The sequence below is a fragment of the Triplophysa dalaica genome, chromosome 19, assembly GCF_015846415.1.
Source record: "Triplophysa dalaica isolate WHDGS20190420 chromosome 19, ASM1584641v1, whole genome shotgun sequence".
NCBI lineage: Eukaryota > Metazoa > Chordata > Actinopteri > Cypriniformes > Nemacheilidae > Triplophysa > Triplophysa dalaica.
The window spans coordinates 16,280,623-16,295,636 of record NC_079560.1 but is presented as its reverse complement, the minus strand read 5'-3'; the positions used below and the strand labels follow the sequence as shown (position 1 = coordinate 16,295,636).

The following is a 15,014-nucleotide window of genomic DNA, read 5'->3' as shown; positions in this document are numbered from 1 at the left end:
GGTCATTTCATTTATTGACTGCATATACGTGCTTCTCATGGTATGTTTGCTATATGCTCTGATAAGATGTACAGAACGGGTGTGTTAAACAGTTAATCAAAACTTGAACTATTTAATGGACTGTAAACTTATGTGATTTCAGTGAAATGTAAACAATTATGTTCTTATGTTTTCAGGAATTGTTCGTATCATTATGAATTGCTCATAGAAACAATATTGTGGAAATAATCATAATGATGAAATGCATTATTGAAAAAGTGACGTTAGCCTAGATATGGTTATGCTTTAAAGTATGAAAAACGATCAATATGTCATCATATACACGCCATCTTTTCATTTCAAACCTGTATGACTTTCTTTCTTCCGCAGAACACAAAAGAAGATATTTTGAAAAATGTCAGTGACCGAACAGCAGTGGCCCACGGTTTACTTCTATTGTAACCGGTGCAGGTCAATGGAGAGCTGTTAACAACATTCTTCAAAATATCTTCTTTGGTGTTCTGCGAACAAAGAAAGTCAAACTGGTTTGAAATGACAAGAGGGAGTGTAAATGATGTCTGAATTTAAATTTTGAAGGTGAACTACTCCTTTAAGTTTCTTATTTAAATTTGATCAAAATGTATTTATATACAAAACCACATACGTTTTTACACCCATCAATATTATTTTGTATACAAATGCCAGGTTTAACTGTTGCAGTACATAAACACAAATCTGACAATATTATTGTAATTTATTTAATACTGTTTTGATATTACTGTGCATCTCTGTTGAACAGCCAAATTTACAAAGAACCCTCTTAAAAATTGCACCGCACCGGCCAAGTGTTTGTGTCTGCTTGTGCGAACCTGTTTGTCAAACATTTCCATCTGCTAATTGTAAGAAATCCTAGCTTACCTCCTGCATGGAGTCCAAGAGCTTAGTGAGCTGGTAAAACCTCTGCCAGTTCTGGCTGGAGTTCTCCTCTCGTTTCACAATGGCTTTGCCAAGCTCCTTGATGTATGACATGCGGATCTCATCGAACACGGCCTGGCTCTTGAGCCCGTCTTTTGGTACTGTAAAGACAACACAAATGAGGTCAGAATGACACCTAATAGAGACGTTAACATATTCTGATTCTCATAAAAAAATGTGAAATGTAAATCATAAAACCGCTCTGGTGTCACGTGTAACATACTAGAATGCGTTTAACTGCCTTTTTTCAACTTGCAATTATTATTTTGACATGAATAATTTTACAAATGCTCTTACTTGACCTTGTTGACATCAGGCTGTGTCAAACTCTATTTGGTCAACGGACATCAGAGCAGTTTGCAGTAATAGTTTTTGCAACCGTTGTGCTTCTCCTCCCTTTCCTTACTACTGGATAACAGTCTTTGCATTTCATAACAAAATATTAAATCAAGTGAGCTGGTCTATCATGCGGATCAAGGTCGTTCTAGTTTACTGAAAATAAAACTTTGAAAACGTTCCTGTTCATTGAAATCAAATATAATATTGGCCTATTTTTTGGGGGAAAAACTTAACTCAAGGAAAATTTGAAATAATTCCTCAAAAACAAACTGAAGTTTAAAGCAGTAAGTTTATAACAATAAACAAAAACTAAAGTAAAAAAATATGTATCTAATATAGCAACATTAAAAATAAACCAATAAACGATAAAGTGACAAAAAGTATATAGCAAAATTGCTAAAACTGTAACTAAAATGAACACAACAAAAAAATCTAAAATATTAATAAAAGTAAAAGCAAAACTATAATAACTCGAAAAGTTTGAATCCATATTATATTACACAAGAATAGTTTAGAATCGATTTCAATATAAGTGAAACATATAAAATGTGATAAACTACACATGTGTTTACTCTGCTAGGACACTATTGATGAAATTCATACATTTTTATTAGTGGCTTAAGTGTCTGAATCGTGTATCAAAGCATCGCAATTCTCTTTCTCATGATCTGGCATCAATACTTGATCACTGCATCAATTCTAAGCGTGTTGCCGCGCTGCTCGAGACAAAAGTGAAATGGATCGGCCGAGAGAGATTTAAATCATGATGTCTGCTAGTTGGCAAAACCCAGCCCTGCCTGCACCACGTCATCCCCTGACCCGGCGTGAACTCATGTTTGTAGACACCGTGACTCTCTAGAAGCAAATTATCGTGTGCCACTTCAAAGTACAACGAGGTAACAAACACCAGTTCAGATCATTTTATATGATGCTGTCTGTGTTGCACGCACAAGTCGTCGGAAAGTATGCAAAACCGAAGTAAATGTGTCTTATGTAATGGCAGTCTTCCCGGTGGTTGTTTCAGCTTGGGATTTGTGATTTGGGGATGTTGGATCGCAGCCGAGGCAAACACTTAGACTAAAGTGAATCTATGCAAAACGCAGCAGTGTCTCAGTGGAATTATATCCTCTCTTATCAGATGAGCAGAACAGTCAAGTCTGATGTATCAGAACGCTCAGATGGTGTGAAACTAAATGCGACCTTACTCTTACTGAACCCAGCGTACTCTATGATGCCAACTATGGTATTTTAGAAATATGTGAAACAGAATGGAGATTTAAGATCTTGAAAAAGGACCTCATTACAGTCCAATCCAAATAAAGAGTTTTTTTAATTTAAATAAAAGATTTGACATTTGTTAGTTTATGTTATAATAGAAAGACATTAAAAGGTAAGGTTTAGAAATCTCGGATGTCCAAATTCATAGTTTTTCAGAAAAAAACACTGTACTTTTAAATTAATTTAATACCGTGTTGTCAATACTTGTCTTCTATTGATTATATATTTGCAGAACCCAGTGAAAAGCATAAAAGGTGACATTACGACAAAAAATAAAAATCATAAAATATGAAGATAAGAAGTTTTGGAAAAACAGCAGCGATATGATCTTTATACTGCAGAAATAATAGTATAGTAGGATGCGACGCCGTAACATGTCTAATACAGACTGCTCAGGTACTCTCCCCCCCAAAAACAATATTTCAGACTTTTTATACCTAATGTAGAAAGGGCTTCTAGGAAGCAGAGATATTTAATTCAGAGATGGACACCATTTTCATTTCTTTAAGAGGCAATCTAGGGTCATCCAAATGCATCCTTTTCCCATAATATTCTGGGCTTTGAAGACACATTTTTTTATTTTTATGAGCCAATTTAACAGACCCACTAGAGTTTGTCAAAGGTAGTCCATTAACAAGAATCATACAGAGAATGAGTGAAGGAACAGAACATTATATAATTCACGAGGATATGGACTGTGTGAGGATTTATAAGACACTTCATGTAAGTGTCATTATAAAAACTGGAAAAATAGAAAATAATAAAAACTGGGACGAGTGCTTCACTATAAAAGTCAACTATACTTGCATAATTATAAAAAAAAAACAGCAGAGACCTGCTCATGCCACACAGAGTATTTTTAAACATTTAGATAATACTTTTATATTACACTTTTATATTTCTTTTATATTTTTCCTCTGTAACTAACTTCAACCTGTGCCTTCAGTTTAAATTTTTTTTATCTTAATGAAAACATTCAAGTGGCCGTAAAGTTTTGAAACATAGTGTATAATTAATACATGATGTATAAAACCATAGATATCATAGAGATATTAATAACTGTAAAAATGACTGTTAAATTATTACAGATATAAGTAAACAGGTAAATATAAAGTAATATGGGCCTTTCACATTTTGCGTCTTTTTCGCGGCAGGCACGCAGCAATAGGGAGTGATGCAGTCGTGACGGTGTGGCGTGTACATTTTTCTAGGTGCGTTGGCACCGCATCGAGATGAAAATATTTCAACTTTGCAGATTGCCGCACGCACACATTGTCATGTGACAGGAATCAACCAACCAATATAGACGAGCTCAGTGAAGATGGAGACAAAGATGACCACAGCATGAATAAATCTAGTTATTACAAGGTATTTTCAGTGCATATATCCTTTATTTATACATCCTCGTCTCAACGGCTAGCGTGGCCCATCATTGCTTAGCAACGACAGACGCCAGGGGAGCGCAAACCCTTGGGAAAAACAGCAGAAAGCAGTGCGGCTCTAAAGGTGTAAAAAGGAGTGATAGAGTCTGTACCTGTGCTGAGGAGCAGAAGCACCTTCATGCAGAGATACTCATCATAGGACACCTGCAGTCTGACCAACTCATTGGAGATCTTCAGCATCTGGCTACACTGATCATTCATGTAGGGCAGTTTCATCCGCTCTCTGTAAACAAACAAAAACAGCTTTAGTATATGTGACAAATATTCAAGAACCTGCAAAAGACATCACATAGAGAGTCATATCCATGTTCTACGTTCTGCATTACTAAATGCCCAATTGAATTGCATTTTTTAAATAATAACAAACTGATCTCACTCGTTGATGACGAGATCTGGAGCAAAACACAGCATTCCTCCATCACACTGCTGGTAAGATCTCCAGCCCAGACCGAAGGACATGAGGAAGAGCCACGAGCACTGCAACAGCGTCATCTGGTCATCCAGGTGCAGATTTCTGAAGCCTTAACACAACACAACACACACGTATACATAAATGTATTGTCATTTTACATACTGCACTGCCATTTTCCGTATTGCATTTCAAATAAAATACTGATACCAATATGCTTCCATACTCATATATTGGTTGAGAATGAATTTGTAAAATAAAAAAAATCGTTCATCATCATTTGCTACTGTCACATATCGTGTGGACAAACATTAACAAACATACACTTTGTCCATTTCATCACACATCAAGCGATTCCGCATCCGCATCTACTGTAGTTAACGTTCATGGTCCTAGTGCAGTGTACTATTGATTTCTGTCACACACAAACAAGCACAACAACGAGAAACGCACTTCACACAAACACGCAGCTCTGTCTAATGCACCTATTCTTATTATTCTATATATATGTCGCATTGTTGTTATTGTTTATTTTCAAGTAAATTTCTCTCTCACTTGCCCATACAAAACATTCACTTGTCTCGGACAAGCTACCATAACATTACTTATTATTGTCCATCCATCCATCCATTTTCTACCGCTTTATCCGAACTACCTCGGGTCACAGGGAGCCTGCGCCTATCTCAGGAGTCATCGGGCATCAAGGCAGGATACACCCTGGATGGAGTGCCAACCCATCGCAGGGCACACACACTCACTCATTCTACTTAGTATTGTATTTAATATAATTTAATATAATATTGTATATTAAAACTATTATTATTCCATTCGGTAAATACTCAAATACAATGAAACAAAAGCGTGTTAATTCCTTATTGATTTTGATATTGAATTTTTTATGCTGGTAGCCAGCAATGGAAAAAGTGCAGCTAAAAACATTGTTGATCAAGAGATACTCTGGTAATCCAAGTTTCATTAAACCAAAGAGAACCATTAAATAACTAGGCCTGTCGTGATAGTCAATTTATAAAATATAAACTTGACGTGGGTAGTTTTTGGTGATTCAATACATCGCCATTGTGTTAATATATGCATTTGTTTACATGAAAATGAATGACAATAACATTTATCAGATTGCTGAGTGTCACTGAGCGCTGCCCTGTGTCTGCATGTCAAAATCAGGGCTAGTGCACACTTTTTTTGTTCCTTTACTTCACGAATGAGACACCTCTCAAAAAGTTGTTCCAGATAAATAAACATTGTTTTTCTTCGCTCATTTGGGCAAGTGCATTTTAAAAGGCCACATTATGACATACAACCGTGCTGCCCTCTCCAGAGTTCACATATCTGCCCTACCCTACACTTCATCATAACGGCTTGTAGTGATATAAACCATTCATAATTAAGGACCGGAAGTGTCTGTTTTAGTCATTTTAAATATTAACACTCCCTTTATTATTAACATTCCTATTTCAATGTCCAAATATTATATTTGAAGGCCTTTGTTCTTTACTTGCATTATTAGACTAACATTACTTGAACATTACTTAAAATGAAAAATTATGTTTCTGATTCAATTTATCGGCAAACAAAAAATGATCGTACAGCACGAATACAAGTTTTGCGGTGTATTTGGTGTGTTATAAGTTGCCCATGCATGTATTAGAAACGTAAAATTGCTAAAATAAAGTGCCGAAACATGGTGCATGGTATGATTTGACTAAGATCACCCAAATGTATACTCAAGGTGACCGTACCTGTCAGTACAATTGCTTTGGAACCTGATGTTCCAAATATGGTAAGAGGCGTTACATTTCCATCACACACATGCAGTATTCGACCAATCACTACACACTGGTTAACTGGCCAATCATAGCACACCTCGCTTTCCAGAACCAGTATCTTCAGTATCTTAAAATCTGCCCGTTTCAGAGAGGGGGATACAAACATGCACTGTTTGTGGAAAATACAGCGTTTTTGAACTTAAATTATGTTTGCAAATTGCATTATATCTAAAACAAACCATTATATTCGTTTTAGCCGAGTCATATGACCCCTTTAGGTCCATGTAGAGAACGTAACACAACTGACATTTCGAACTCTGTGATCCAACATAATGACATTTCTCTGTTTGTGTTCTGATGTGACATGATTTTGTTATTTTTAAATCAAAAACAACTTGTGTATTTCTATGGAATAACCACAATCATCTTTACTGACATCAAAACCCTCTAAGGACCAAAAGCCTTATTTACAAAACCAGAGTGGAACAAATTTATGCTTAAATTGTGTGGATAATCACTCTTACATAAACTGTCCAATTCAATTCGGTCAATTATAAATGGAATACACATTCACCGTTTAAGCCGATCGAGAGAGAATTTGTCGTCTTGGAAGACCCACAAGCTTTTATCAATCAGGACAGAGGTTGTTGTAAAAAACAATAACGTGTTTCGCGAATATGTTGATTTATGTTAAAATGTGTTTTACCGTTTTGCCTCAGTAAAGGGGATACAAACTGAGTTTGCTCAAGCATGTGGTTCTTACATAACCACCGTTCACCAGTCGCTCCATTTGATTAAACCAGAGAGTAAATACTCCCAGCCATTACAAAACCACATGCTCTTTTTCTCACGGCACTGGTCACATTGTTCAGGTACAGGTCAGTAATAAGCAAATGACACTATGTTCTACTGACTTTCACATAAAGTTTGTCTTTTCATACAAGTTATTTCAGCCAATCAAAATCAGCGATCGACAATGAGGACGAATCTTGCTCACCTGGAAGGGCTTTGGCCCACTTGACCGCAGAGACAACTTGACGTCCGCCCAGACGGTTGAGGGTCGTCATGAGACGGGTAGAGGTGTCCGGGAGGGTGCTGTCGTAGCCGGCGTAAATGATCTCGGGCTCAATGGCTTTGAGCAGGGACAACATGGTGGGCACCAGCTGGGGCATGGCCTTGGGCACCAGAGAGCACATGCGATCGTCGGGCAGAGGTGAAGCCGGCTCGCTCGATGGCGACTGACCCCTCATCCGCATCAGCTTCTTGTTTTTGCGAGCTAACATAATAAGAGGAAGTGATCATTCATTATTCAGTGATCATTCATTATTTAATAAAAACATTCATCTAAAAAAGGACGTAAAGCTGAATGATGAAAACTGTGTAGGCAGCTTACAGTTAAAGCACTTGATTCTCTTCCAAAGTACTGATGGTGTGAAAACACACTTTCTTTTAATAGTTCTTCTGCTCAGGGTTTGTAAATCGGGCGATGATGAATTCAGATATTTAAGATGTTAACAAGAAAAAGTTATAATAGGACTAAAAAATTTAGATTTAAATGATTGTTCTTAAGAAGATTATATTTATTAAGCATATTTTTTAAAGGCTTCTTCCAAAAAAATATAACAATTTATTTTCCCCATGAGGCAACCTTAAACAAAACCACATAATAGAAAATGATACATTTTATTTTTATTAGAGATGAACCGATACTAAACGTATCCACCGATACCTATAGATGATTATTCCGAGTGATAGATGCGGATAAATACTGTAAAGATTCAATTCATATTTTTTTAGTTTCTGAATGTTTTTCATCCATATATTGACTTTTAATATGGAAGATCAAACTGGTGCACATCAAAATTCATTTCAACTTCTTGTGCACTTTTGATTGACAAGATATATAGCCACTTATCATCACCTTTTTTAAACTATGTGCCGTTAATGTGAAAAAATGCTTTTATCCACAGATACCGGTTATTGGCCGATATTAGCATGTGCCAGTGTTCGGTAATACGGTACACCACAATAGTGAAAATGCTCTGTAGTTTTACTGCGGGCACGTCAAAAAAACATGATTCCTTTGATTGGATAAAATAACAATCCGTTTATACTGCGTGAACGTAATGGTCTCGCAATTTATGTGTCATTAAAAATAACCTTTAGAGGAGGCATGAATTAAAATCACAATTTTAACCCAAGCTTTTGTTATATTAGAGGGAATCGTATTTACACGAACATCATGCAAGTGTCAGAACTGAAAAGGCTCTTGTTACTTACTAACATTTATAAGTCAAAGGAGGTCTCCAGATAATACTGATGCCCTGCGAAAACTGTGAAAGGTGCTATTGTGTAACCTAACGTTACGTCTCGAACCAAATTCACAGAAAGCACCAACTACGCAAACTGCTATCCAATCAAAGCAGTGGGCGTTTATTAATAAAGTCTTCAATGCGGCACGCCCATTAAAACCGAGCGTTTGTAGAACTGGCCTCAAAACTTGGGTAGAAAATGGCCTACTACTTCTTGATTTTAATGTTTTTGGATGTATAAACCACGCAAACGTCATAGGTCGACCACATATAACAGTATAAAACAACCTTTGAAAGACACCTTTAAATATCCAGCCATGAATATTATGTTACATACGTATTTGATTATGTATGTTAACTACCTGACCAAGTATCAGTAAGCTTTACCTTCCATTTATTTCTTATTATCAGTTAATATTTTAAAAACCTATTAAACTTGTTGTTGAAAATATAACACTGAAGTTTGCTTATGTTTTCGACCTAGGTTTGTAATGCATTTCATCACCGTGATCATACCGTGTACCAAAAAACTTTATCAATTACCGCCTCATAAAAACGTACTACCAGCACAAGCCTAGCCGATATATCGTTGCATCTCTATAAAAACAAAAATTCACATCCATTTTAATGGATTTCAGGTCAAAAGTACTTCACAAAGTATATACAAACATCCAATGAAAGCAAAATTATACAATCTGTTGGTCTACACATCAGGTTTCTTCTCTTTGTAGGCCAAACCACAAACCTCACCACTGGAACATTTCAACATGAATTTTAAGGTTTAAGCTTATAGATTGCACACTTATTTATAACTAAACACCTCAGGAGTCAACCAACATGTTTTTATTGTAATGTCAAGTGGTGTTACAGTAAAATACGCCCCATTTAAATGTAAAAAAGACCTTTCAACAAGACATTTCATGATCTGAGCACAGTAACATCACCCTGACATCTCTTAATTCAAAGAATTCAGTTATATTTGTAACCAAGCATGTGGCCATCACACAAGAATTGTATACATTTGTCTTTTTCCTGAAGAAATGAAAAGGTCTGGACTAAATGAGCATCAAATCATGGACGTTTTTTAAAGGTAAAAAAACAACTTCAGGTAAAATGAACAAATACACAGCCTACGTCCTTAATATTCCACACTGTAAACAATGTTCTCGCCTCCCGTTGTGTCCACCTGATACAATTAAGCACATGCTTTCTGCTTATTTATTGTGAATTCAAGCAATTCATTAGCGAGACGGCTTTTCCTCCACATTTTGATAAACAACAGGCACTGCTTAAGATAACTGCAAACCTAAAATCCAATAATAATGTGCGTCAGGCAGATTTCCTCTTACAGTGATTCTTGAAATGAAACAACACATTATCATCTATATGAATACAGTATATGCAGAGATGTAAGCCTGTTTGTTCCAAATCCCACAACGCTCGACGCTTTTCTATCCTAAATTTGTCCGTCCCTTCCTCTGATTTAGAGCTTACCATCAAAAACAATGTCATTTTGTCCCACTTTTTTAATTTTCAGCCTTAACTGTTTCTATGGCAACTAAAAGCCTCAGTGATAAAACCCCAGATTTAGTTTCCTGCTAACGCATCAAGGTCCTTTTCTCCTGTTTGGTGCATCGCACAAATAAATCATCCAAGAAATTACAGCCTCGCGTCTAGATGGATGACTGCGGCCCGCTGGCGTGAAGTATATCACAGCCTCCTTCATCTTTTGTGTGCGAAGGAAACCTGCACGGACGGTCCTTGGTCACACCGTTTCGACCGCCTACGTGAGAACGTGCGCTGGAAAAAATGTGTTCGGCACTGTGGCGTGTAGCTCTTTGACTAAAGTCGAATGATTCATGTGATGTGGAATGTCTAGATTTATACACATGGGGATAAACACTGCTGTTGTGCTGTGAAGCCTTCGCTTGTCTTTCCCTCTATTCTGTTTTATGTGGCGCGACCACATATGAACCATTTATAGTATGCACGCAACATAAGGAAGTGGAATCTAGGTCATGTACAGTAAATCATTTGACGTGACATGCAGTTTCCTCACCTTCCAGATTCATGCCAGCCTGCAGACACTTGCGGAAGCGACAGGCCGGGCAGTTTTTCCTCCTGATCTTGTCGATGATGCAGTCGTTTCTCCCGGCGCACAGATAGTTGTGTTGTCCTGAGAGGAAGAGAGGTCATTATTCGCAGGTCGAGAAAGACTTTAAGAGGATTAAACTCAGGCATTGCACACACTGCGGTTAAAATCAAGCACTTTCAGAGTTAAAGGTAAATGCATAAACACCCCAAAAAGCTTAAAGAATTGATGCTTGGCAAAGGTGAATAGTGACAGCAAAAGTCAAACTGGACTGTGTTCATGTTTGCGCGAGCGCTGTGTTGTGTAGCTCTTAGACAAGCGTTGTGTTTGGATGTAAATGCAAACATCAGACTGATATAATTGACAGCTGGAGGTTGATTTTACTTTACGTGTCTTTGAAAAATAAAGTTAGCATTTACACAACTGAAGGGTTTAATGAATGGATTCGCTTTTGTAGTAACGGAACACAAACCTGATTATTCAAAAAGCTTTCATTTAGTTATTAGGCTGAAAAAGTTAAAGAAATATTCTCTATGTTTATTACAATTGATGAAATCTTGATTAATGGAATACATCATTACGTCCCAAAGCGACGCCGTTCGACGTTCCGTCCATAATTTCATGCATCAACAAACGGTTCGTCTTCGCCATGGTACCACATACAGTTTTTGGTGTTTTATTTGTTTTCTAGATTTGTTGGCATCTTTCTTTTTTCCCGTGCGGACCAAAAATGTGCTTTCTTGCTTGAAGCCACGTTGTTTGCCGTAAAACGAAACTGTTGTCCAATGCCGTGCATGAGTGTGACCTGTTGCAAAGTGCTGCGAAAGTTCCTACGAGCTGGTAAAAGTGCGTTTAAGGTGTGTACATGTCTATACGGCACTTCGATAATGTGACTCAAATAGGAGTTCTACACCCGTCTTAATTTGATTTGTGTTTACTACGAGATTTTAGACAGGTTAAGCGAATCAAAAAGCTCTGTTTACATGGTCCATTCTTCTTAGTTTTGTCTTAGTCGTGGTAATATCAAATTATTGTTGTCGACGTAAACGTGGTCTTTGACTTTAGAAAATGTCTTCGCTACTGTTTTTCACTTTAAAGGGATAGTTCACCCAAAAATAAATATTCTGTCATCATTTACTCACCTTCAAGTTCTGTATACAAATCTGTATACATTACTTTGTTCTAATGAACACAGAGAAAGATATTTGGAAGAATGCTTGTAACCAAACAGTTCTTGGCCACCATTGACTACCATAGTAGGAAAATGAAAATATCTTATTTTGTCTTTAACAGAACAAAGACATTTAGAAAGTTTTTTTTTCCTATTATGTTGGTCAATGGTGACCAAGAACTGTTTGGTTAAAAGCATTCTTCCAAATATCTTTCTCTGTGTTCATCAGAACAAAGACATTTATTAAGATTTGGAAAAACTTGATAGTGAGTAAATGATGACAGAATTTTAGTTTTTGGGTGAAAAGCTCTAAGACCCGAATGACCATCATGACTTGATCTACTCACGCCATGTTGTTCCAAGTCTATGAAATTTCATTTATTCTGTGAAACACGTTCTTCTGTTTGTTATACATCAAGTTGATGGTGACTTAAAGTCTAGAAAAAGAAAAGTCTCTGAAGTTTTTTAATTTCTTAGTGTAAGTACACGACTGAAATTTAAGCTGTTATTCATTGATAATCTTATCCTTCAATAGAGCTCGCAAATCTCATTTGCAAGTGTATTCAACAATGGCACATAGTGAATAATGAGTTCAATTAAGTCTTGCAAGGCTCTGTACTTGCGTAGGAAAAATATATTTTATTCATTGCACATAAGCAAATCACACTCAACTTTCATTGTACTTAAAGGGATATTTTACTAGCAAATCTAAATTTCTCCATGTTTTAATCCCCCTCAAGGCATCCTGACTGAATATGACTTTCTTCTTGAAGAATAATGCTGTCAGAGTTATAATACCACGTATCATTTTGTTTCCAAGTGCTAGAATGGGAGTGAATGGGTGTCGACTTTTTGAGGCTCCAAAAAGTGCCTCCATCCATTAAAGAACGTCTCGACACGGCTCTATGGTCTTAACAAAGGTCTTCTGAAGAGAATCGATACGTTTGTTCAAAAGAAATATCCCTATTGACATCGCTAGTAATGTTAATGTCTAACTTCCGTCATCGTTTGAATGCGCATGCACCACAGGCTTGTTTTTCCGGCAGATGACGCAGGCAACACGTAGTAAGTCCCGGTGACGAACGCTGCATTTTTCGTTTTGTTCCGATAGGAAAGCGTCTCCTCTGTGCAGGAGCTTTCATCACTGTTGTTTGCCGAAAAAACAAGCCTCTGGTTCATGCGCATTCGAGAGATGATGGAAGCTAGACTTTATCGTTAATATCGCCGTCAATATGGATATTTCTCTTAAACAAACACATCGATTTGCTTTAGAAGACCTTTGTTAAGACCGGAGAACTGTCGAGCAGTTCTTTGATCGATAGATGAAGTTTTTGGAGCTTCAAAAACACCAGTTCACTCCCATTCTACAGCTTGGAAGAAACATGATGCTCGGTAATATATATATTATAACTCCGACTGCATTATTCTTCAGGAAGAAAGTCATATTCAGTCAGGATGCCTTGAGGGGGGAGTAAAACATGGGGAAATTTTGATTTGCAAGTAAAGTATCCCTTTAAAACATAAGATCTACTTTTGTGTTTCACGTGTGGAATAAACAAAATAACAGCAATAAATAAACACAAAGGGAGCAGATGAATATGAAATCTTAACGTTATGGTGAACTATTTCTTTAAAAATAGGTTCAGCTCTACATACTTTCCTAGAGGACCGTCACATTAACGTTCATATCCCGAGAGAATTCTAACCCTTCAAAAGCTTTGAAAAAACCTAATTTGAGTCGAAAATGTTTGGAATAAATTCAGACAATTCATCCAAACGGAGAAAGCAGAACAGAGGAATAACCACACAACCCCGATGCATCTACTGCCAAGCGATCGGCCCGAGACCTTGAAGGCTTCCTCCGTTTGCCGTTCCGAACATGCCATTCAACCGTCTGTGCTGACCAACTTGCATAATTGTTCATTTTGCATATCAAAGCATTCGATGGCCCCCCACACACTCTGATTTTGACGCCATCTATCTCTCTCGCTTGTCCTTTGATCTGAAGGCAACCCATACTGTACGTTACATACGGCCATGAGAACATAGTCTGATAGCAGTCACTTAAAGCTAGGGCAATGTTTAATTTAAATATTATTTATTTGATCGTTAACATAGTCTAAATATTTAAAGTGTGCATTTCTTCTGTGAAAGTCTTATGACTATAAGATGTGCAATCCCTGATAGCACATGTACGTCTGTAGGATGTCTGCTAAAGATCTGGAATAGATCTGGTGTATAAAACATCTGATAAACGTCTTAGGGATTGCAGTTTCACACAGTCTAAATGACAAACATGTTAAAGACATCATCTAGATATTGAGATGAAATCTGACAGAAAACGTCTTGAAGACGTATTGCAGATGAGCAAACAATCAAAAAAATATGTCTTGCAGATGTATGTGTGCTATCAGGGATCAATGCGTTAGGTACAAATATATACTGTATGTCAGAGTTGTTTACGTTTATCATACTGTAATTATGAAAAAGTATATTTTTTAATATTATACTTTAATTTGATTTGCTAACTACTAAAACGTTCACCGGTATATGAGACATGAGGTCATTGAGGGGCGTGGCTTTAGAGGGAGCTCTGAACAGAGGGCGGGACTTCTCCCTTGTCATGCTAGCATGCAATAGCTAACCGCTACAAAACTGACTAGTTTGAAAATGCGTTAACAAAACACACCTCCTCTGACGATGCTTTACTAAATATTACTGGACAATCAAATGAACCAAATAGTAGTCGCATAATAAAAGTAATAAAAACGAATTTGTTGTGAGCACTATTAGTCAAGTTATATAGTAAGTTAGCAAACATAATATAACCTAGCTAGTTTTATAACACAAGCACACAAAAATTTCCATTAAAAATACTTTCTTTTAAAGACTTTCAAGGCTTATGTTTGTAGTCTTTTAATAATAGATAAATGTCACTTTGACAATGGCCAATAAGAGGATTACACCTTAACTTTAACGTATTTGGCAATTATTGCAGTTCTTATTTGATGGTTCTTACCCGAGCTTTGTAAACCATTTGTCACTGTCTTTAAACAAATTATTGTAGGCTTGAGTGAAGCTAAGCAAGTAAACCACCAAATAAAAAGCACAATGGAGAATTTATCTCTGTTCCCCAGACCACCGCTCAGCATCCCCATTGTTTAGCTCAAACACTTGAAGCGCACCGACTATAAAGCAATGCAAAGCAGTCATACAGCAGTTTAGAGGAACTA

General features: G+C 36.9%; 1 protein-coding gene across 2 annotated transcripts in view; it reads right to left on the bottom strand.

The window, feature by feature from the left end:
* The window catches only part of LOC130407474 (glucocorticoid receptor-like), a 68,422-nt gene that overhangs the window by 3,564 nt on the left and 49,844 nt on the right, over window positions 1-15,014 (bottom strand). For both annotated transcript variants that reach the window (XM_056730349.1, XM_056730350.1), the window contains 5 exons: window positions 10,578-10,694; window positions 7,204-7,482; window positions 4,390-4,534; window positions 4,106-4,236; window positions 898-1,055 (listed from right to left, as the gene is read on the bottom strand). In XM_056730349.1, coding sequence (XP_056586327.1) covers window positions 898-1,055; window positions 4,106-4,236; window positions 4,390-4,534; window positions 7,204-7,482; window positions 10,578-10,694 — 830 coding nt within the window. The remainder of the gene's footprint in view (window positions 1-897; window positions 1,056-4,105; window positions 4,237-4,389; window positions 4,535-7,203; window positions 7,483-10,577; window positions 10,695-15,014) is intronic.